The 7,131-nt window shown below is 40.5% G+C and overlaps 1 protein-coding gene across 2 annotated transcripts in view; it reads left to right on the forward strand.

Annotated features, from left to right (window-relative positions):
* The first annotated feature begins 2,488 nt into the window (after nt 1-2,488).
* TMEM150C (transmembrane protein 150C) overlaps nt 2,489-7,131 on the forward strand; it is a 16,948-nt gene continuing 12,305 nt past the window's right edge. For both annotated transcript variants that reach the window (XM_021709611.1, XM_008052184.1), the window contains exons 1-4: nt 2,489-2,575; nt 3,506-3,559; nt 3,681-3,713; nt 3,811-3,878. In XM_021709611.1, the coding sequence (XP_021565286.1) occupies nt 2,496-2,575; nt 3,506-3,559; nt 3,681-3,713; nt 3,811-3,878 (235 nt within the window). In that variant the 5' untranslated portion in view covers nt 2,489-2,495. The remainder of the gene's footprint in view (nt 2,576-3,505; nt 3,560-3,680; nt 3,714-3,810; nt 3,879-7,131) is intronic.

Here is a 7,131-nt window from a genome sequence, read left to right on the forward strand (position 1 = left end):
ATAGTTCTGAGAGCCCCAGCATGTAAAAGTGGATGTCACAGAGGTATTCAGAAATGTGACTGTGCAGCCTCAAACCCAATTAAGCAAACCTGTTGTAGTACATTGTAAAACTCAAAGGGCATTTGTCTCTCACTAGAGGTGCCATTTAATCACAGTATCAATCTATCAGGTCCCAAGGGCGGTCACTAGGGCATTTTGTTTTCTTGGGGCAGGTATTTTCTGCCCTAAGATTATATTGGCATCCAGCATCTCAAATAGATTTTGTCCAATGGTTTTTGGCAAAGATAAAATGTAAAGTAATAATTAGTTATTTCTGTTTAATACCAATAATTTTTTCACAGACACTTCTGAAACTTCTAGTTTTCACTACTTTGGGAAGGGCAGGTTTTTTATAATTATATTTTTGCTTTAACAGAAACTAAGAACTGAGTACAACATGTTCTCACTCATAAATGGACCTTGAACAATTATCATAATACTATAGGAAAAGAATTGAGGCCAGGCTTGGTGGCTTAGCCTGTAATCCGAGACTTTGGGAGGCCAAGGCGAGTGGATTGCCTGAGCCCGCGGGTTCGAGACCAGCCCTGGCAACTTAGTGAGACCTCATCTTCACAATAAAAAAAATAAATAAACCAGACTTGGTAACATGTGCCTGTAGTTCCAGCTACTTGGAAGGCTGAGGCGGAAGGATCGCCAGAGCCCAGCAGGTCGACACTGTAGTGGTTGTGAATGTGCCACTGCTTTTCAGCCTGGGCGACAGTGAGACTCCAAAAAAGAAAAGGATTGGTAGTAGTGGGAAACTGCTGGGGGGAGCATACCTCATCAAAAGGGTACCTCATAATGAACATTTGTATGCCTAACCCTGAATTGTACCTGACATCTTTTTTTTTTTTTTTTTTTTGAGTTGGAGTCTTACCCTGTCGCCCAGACTGGAGTGCAGTGGCCGCTCCCGGCCACCACAGCCTCGACCTGCTGGGCTCCGGCGATCCTTCCGCCTCAGCCTTTCAAGTAGCCGGAATTACAGGCATGCGCTACCACGCCCGGCTGATTTTTTGATTTATTGTAGAGATGAGGTCTCGCTGCCCAGGCGGGTCTCGAACCCGCAGGCTCAGGCAATCCACTCACCTCAGCCTCCCAAAGGCACGGGATTACAGGCTGTGCCACCGAGCCCGGCTCATCACGTCTTTAAAATTAAAATTTTTTTAAAAAGTGACATCCAATGACTGGATGTGGTGGCTCATGTCTGTAATCCCAGTATATTGGGAGGCCCAGGAGGGAGGATCACTTGAGCCCAGGAGTTCGAGACCAGTCTAGGCAACATAGCAAAACCTCATCTCTACAAATAATAATTTAAAAAAGTAGCCTGGTGTGTTGGTGCACCCCTGTAGTCTCAGCTACTCAGGAGGCTGTGGCTGAAGGATTGCCTGAGCTCAGGGGGTTGAGGCTGCGGTGAGCTGTGATTGTGCCACTCTACTCCAACCTGGGTGATAAAGTGAGACCCTGACTCAAAAAGAAAAGCAGCATCCAAAATGTCCGGCATCTGGGTTTTTCCCCAGTATGTTTAGTAGAGAGCTAATTTAAAGTTATACACAATGCACTGTTTTCCAGAGCGTTCATCTTCAGAGTCTTCCGTGACAGCTGTTCAACAGCATGTTGAAAAGAAAGTTCAGATCTGCAAAGCATTTGTCATTTTCTCTTGCATGGCTAATTTATTTAGTAGCCATTTATTTGCAACACTCTTGTCTGCCAGGCTCTAGACTTATATACATGTCAGATCCATAAATTCATACATATTAACATTAGCACTAAAAGTAGGTTGGAGTAGCCTTTGGCACCTAGCTCTTCTGGAAGTTCTAACTCTTTTGTCTTTTCTTAAATGTATTGATGCTGGCCAGGCACAGTGGCTCACACCTATAATCCCAGCAATTTGGGAGGCCAAGGCGGGAGGTTTGCTTGAGCACAGGAGTTCACACCAGCCTGGGCAACATAGCAAGACCTTGTCTCTACAAAAATTTAAAACTTAGCCAAGGGTGGTGTTGCACGCCTGTAGTCCCAGCTACTTGGAAGGCTGAGGCGGGAGGATAGCCTGAGCCCACGAGGTTGAGGCTACAGTGAGCTGTGATCATGCCACTGCACTCCAACCTGAGTGACAGAGTGAGACCCTTGACTCAAAACAAACAAACAAACAAACAAAAAACGCAGAACCCAAATGTATTGTTGCTTATACAAGGATAAGTGCATTTATGAAAAATTTTCCATTCGTTCTCAACTGAGATTCTGGAGCATTTAAGCCAATGCTAGCAAGCAATCATCCATGTTAACTGCTCAAAGGACTATCCTGTGAGCAGGTGGCAGTAATGATACTGACTTGAATCATGGTTTCATAATATATATTTTCTTTTGGTCAGACTAAACTTCCTTTCCATACTAAAAGCAGGAGGAACTTTCCTGCCTTCATTGTGAATACCTGTTTGTTTTCTCTCAGTGGTCCAGGCATGGATGGGAAGAAATGCAGCGTATGGATGTTCCTGCCTCTTGTGTTCACCGTGTTCACTGCAGCTGGGTTGTGGATTGTGTGAGTATTCTCTAATTGCTCAAGGATTCAGGCGTATGATGATAAAAATGTTACGTTCTAATAGGGCACATTCACATAGTTGCATTTATAAACACTTCAAAATCATAGCTGCACTCATTCAGCCTTCCTAAATTCCCGTTTCTTTTCCCAACTTTCATCACCCCAAAATAAATAACAAAAATGAGTAATAAATTATGAAAAGCAGGTGGTGAAGAATACTGGTTTTAGTTTGGTTTCACATGTTCTTGTTGTAAGGAACACTGTGTAAAACTAGTTCTGTGAATTTATTATTGGCAGGATTTTCTGCTTTGACGTGACCATGCTGTGGATTCCACCCATGGCCCCGTTCAGGGTCCAGTTATGTGTGACTGGGTCTGATGTGTTTATAAGATGAAGAGTATTACACTGAAAGTCTATACTACAAAATGCTACCACAAAATGTTCCTACGCATCCTTATTTCACATCATAATTCACTTTAAGAAAATTATTTTAGTTCCTTGAAGTTCACTAACAAAGTCGGACACGTAATCCTGAGAAGTTAAAAAGTTTTGTGAGTTCTCATTTAGTTTGCTCAAGATTGTAAAGTCTATTCTTTGTTTTTCAGTTTCTAGATTATAATAATGATATTTGAGCTTCAAAGTAGTAAAAGGCCTAGGCACAGTGGCTCCTGCCTGTAATCCTAGCAATTTGGGAGCCCAAGGTGAGAGGATTGCTTTAAGCTTAGGAATTTGAGACCAACCTGGGCAACATAGCAAGATCTCATCTCTACAAAAAAAAAAAGTTAAAATAAAATAATTGTAGTAAAAAAGCATTTTCTCAGAAAAAAATGAACACGATTCAGTGTGGTTAGTCTAATAAAACTGGGAAACAAATGATTCTTTTTTGTTCCATTTCTTTTTTTTGCAAACGTATCATTTTTTTCTTGATAGATACTTTATAGCCGTGGAAGATGACAAGATTTTACCATTAAATTCAGCAGAAAGGTAAAGTCTGCCTCTTTTCTGAATTCTTTGCTCTTCAGTGGATTTAGCAAAAACTTTGTCGAGGTTAAGTTGTACAAATGACTGCGCACTAACCTGAGTGTCTTTGGTTTTTGTCATCCAGGAAGCCTGGAGTGAAGCATGCCCCATATATAAGGTATCTCTGAAATCCTCTCTGGTCTGCTGGGTCTTGGGAAAGTTGGGTGGTTATGGGTTTTAACATGGTAATTCTAAAACATTTCGTCTCTTTCAAGTATTGCAGGTGATGACCCTCCTGCCAGCTGCGTGTTTAGTCAGGTGATGAACATGGCAGCCTTCCTGGGTAAGGACAGCCTAAGAATGCATCCTGTATTTTGGTACATGTCCTTTGGAGCTATTCCTCCCAAAACTGTGTCAACAGTGGTGGTCTCAGCTGATAATTCAGTATCATATCAACATGTTGAAGTCAGTTTTGTGTTTTGAGGTTTTTTTCATACATCTATTACTCTCCTTACACCTTTCTCTTCCCTTAACCATCTTTATCATTTCAGTGCACTGTTATTTATTTATTTATTTATTGCTGCATAATATATTTCTTGTGCCATAAAATCCTGCATGAGAATGTAGATTACAAAATACTTTTGCTTTGAAGTGAATGCCTCATTTATTCCTTCATTGGCAAAGATGAAAAAGATGCATAGGCTCTTTGATATTTATCGATGTGTGTGGATATTGTATTTAAACCTAAATGTCAACCAGGTATGGTGGCTCACATCCATAACCCCAACACTTTGGGAGGCCGAGGCAGGAAGATCATTTGAGGCCAGGAGACCAAGACTAGGCTGGCCAACATAGTAAGAACTCATCTCTACAAAAAAATTTTAAAAATCAGCCGGGTATGATGGTGCGCTCCTATAGTCCCAGATTCTCAGGAGGCTGAGGCAGGAGGATCATGATCGCACCAATGCCCTCTAGCTTGGGCATCAGAGCAAGTCCTCTCTCCCTCTAGAAAAATTACATAAATAATTCATCAAATATAGCTCACAAGTTTATCTAGCTGTAAAGCATATGTTTAACTAGTTATGAAAGTATTTCCCAAAACAGATGAAAACAAGTCCTCTTCTTCAGATGACATTTGTTATCCTCTTACCTTCCGGTCTTTTCTGCTCCTCTAAGAAGCACTTAAGCTTTTGCTTGCTCTCGCTCTAAGGTACTGCAGCATCCAGTGAGTATTCGGTGCTATGTTTCATCATTCTGAGTAGCATCTGGGAGACAAAACTGATTAGGATGAATGTTCAATGGGAGCAAAGCAACAGTTGCTTATTTATCAGCTCCAGAAGTGGAAAGGAATCCATTTACTAAAGCTTCCTTCTCTAAACGGAGGAGGCTTTCACCTCCCCAGGCCTGTCTCCGTCCGACCTCAAGCTGTTGCTTTAGACTCCATAGCTGTCTGACTGTAAGGAATGACCCAGCTGCCTGTAAGTCACTGCTTTGTGGCAGCTGCATAGATCATAATTTACAACCTAAACAGGAGTCAGTGCAGAATTTATTAAAATTAGTTAGCAAAGATCTTTCATCTTTTTTTTGACAGACTAATCAAAGATTGAATGTTTAGTTATTTTCTTTATGGAATTAATTATGCTCTTTGTTCTGAATCCATACTTTTCTGTCTACTTGGGGGAGAAAAAGATCTAACACAAATTTCTTGAAATGAATGTATTTTCCTGCCCTGGGCAGGCTGTGAGGATACAGCTGACAGCGAATGATTTCAGTCACCTCAGAGCGGCCGCCGCCTTTCTTTAGCCAAAACGTGTTGACCGTTCTGTTTCACTGCAGTCATAAATAGGAGTTATTAACACATAAACAGTAAAACTAAACAAAATGAAAAAGAATTTGGCCAGGCATCAGTGCAGAACAGCAAAGAAGAAATGTTTTTGAATTTTGAACTTTAAAATCTCAATCAACCTTGAATAATTATCGTAATACTATAAGAAAAGGATTGGCAGTAATGGGAATTTGTCGGGGGAGGGAGGGGTACACCTCATCAACAAGGATACCTGCATTGTATATACCTAACTCTGAATTGTACCCCACATCTGTAAAATAAAAAAAATTAAAAGAAAAAATTGTTTAAATTAAAAAGATATGATTGAATTTTGTACACTGACTTTGATTTGTATCCTATGACCTTGCTAAACTCATTAATTAGTTCTTCAAACTTTTAAATAGAATCTATAGGAATTTCTATGTATATAATTATATCATCTGTGAATGAAATTGTTTTAATTATTCATCTCCATATACATTTCTTACATTTCTTTTTCTTGCCTTACTGACTAGAACCCCCAGTACAGTGTTGAATAGAAATGATGATTGGTCATTCCATTCTTAACTTATTTTTGATTCTATAGGAAAAGCATTTAGTCTTTTTTTTTTTTTTTGAGTTGGAGTTTCACTGTGTCACCCAGGCTGAAGTGCACTGCGTGCTCATGGCCCCCACGGTCTTGACCTGCTGAACTCAGGAGATCCTTCCACTTCAGTCTTCCCAGAGCTGGAACCACAGGCACATGCCACCATGCCCAGCTAATTTTTTTATTTATTGTAAAGATGAGTTCTCACCATGTTGCCCAGGCTGGTCTCGAACCTGTAGGCTCAGACAATCCTCTTGCCTCTGCCTCCCAAAGTGCTGGAATTATAGGCATGAGCTACCACGTCTGGCACATTTAGTCTTTAAGTCTGATGTTTGTGATAGGTTTTAAATAAACACCCTTTATCAGAAAATTTCCTTATTTTCCAGCTTATTGAGAGATTCTTTTTTAAAATAATAATATGGGATTGAATTTTTTCAAAACAAAACAAAACAAAAACTCAATCAGACTCAAAATAAAAAATGTAATTAGAAAAACCAGGGCCAAGTGCGGTGTCTTACTTTGGGAGGCTGAGGCAGGAGTATTCCTGAGCCCAGGAGTTCGAGACCAACCTGGGCAACACAAGAAGACCTCATCTCTACAAAAAATACAAAAATTAGCCATGCATGGTGTCACAAGCCTGTAGTCCCAGCTACTCAGGAGACTGAGGCAGAAAAATCGTCTGAACCCAGGAGGTCGAGGCTGCATTAAGTCATGATGGGTGGCAGAGCAAGACCCCAACTCAAAACAAAAAAAGAAAACAAACAACATTAAACAAATGAAAAATCAATTATTTATGGTCCTTTAAAATAGATAAGAAGATTAAATAGGGGACACATATATAGCAAAGGACTGTTCCAATAGCTAAAACAACAGAAGGGCGGGTTTTTTTTAATCTTCTAAAACTGACTATTAGTGAAATCTAAAATTTTTATTGAAACTAAAACATATATCTGTTGTCCAGAACCAATGTGTATAGGTTGTTCAGCATGTATAAAGATGGGTTTGAGGCTGCCAGTAAGTCTTGTCGAAGAAAGTGTAATTAGGGGCTCCCTTGGGTCCCCTCCCACCGCGGGAGCTTTTCTGTCCTCTCAATAGATCCTAAAAAAAAAAAGCTGGGTTCAGTGGCCCAACCTGTAATCCCGTGCTTTGGGAGGCTGAGGTGAGTGGATTGCCTGAGCCCGCGGG

This window comes from Carlito syrichta, unplaced genomic scaffold, assembly GCF_000164805.1.
Source record: "Carlito syrichta isolate Samal-C Ts95f unplaced genomic scaffold, Tarsius_syrichta-2.0.1 Scaffold260295, whole genome shotgun sequence".
In the NCBI taxonomy this organism is placed as follows: domain Eukaryota; kingdom Metazoa; phylum Chordata; class Mammalia; order Primates; family Tarsiidae; genus Carlito; species Carlito syrichta.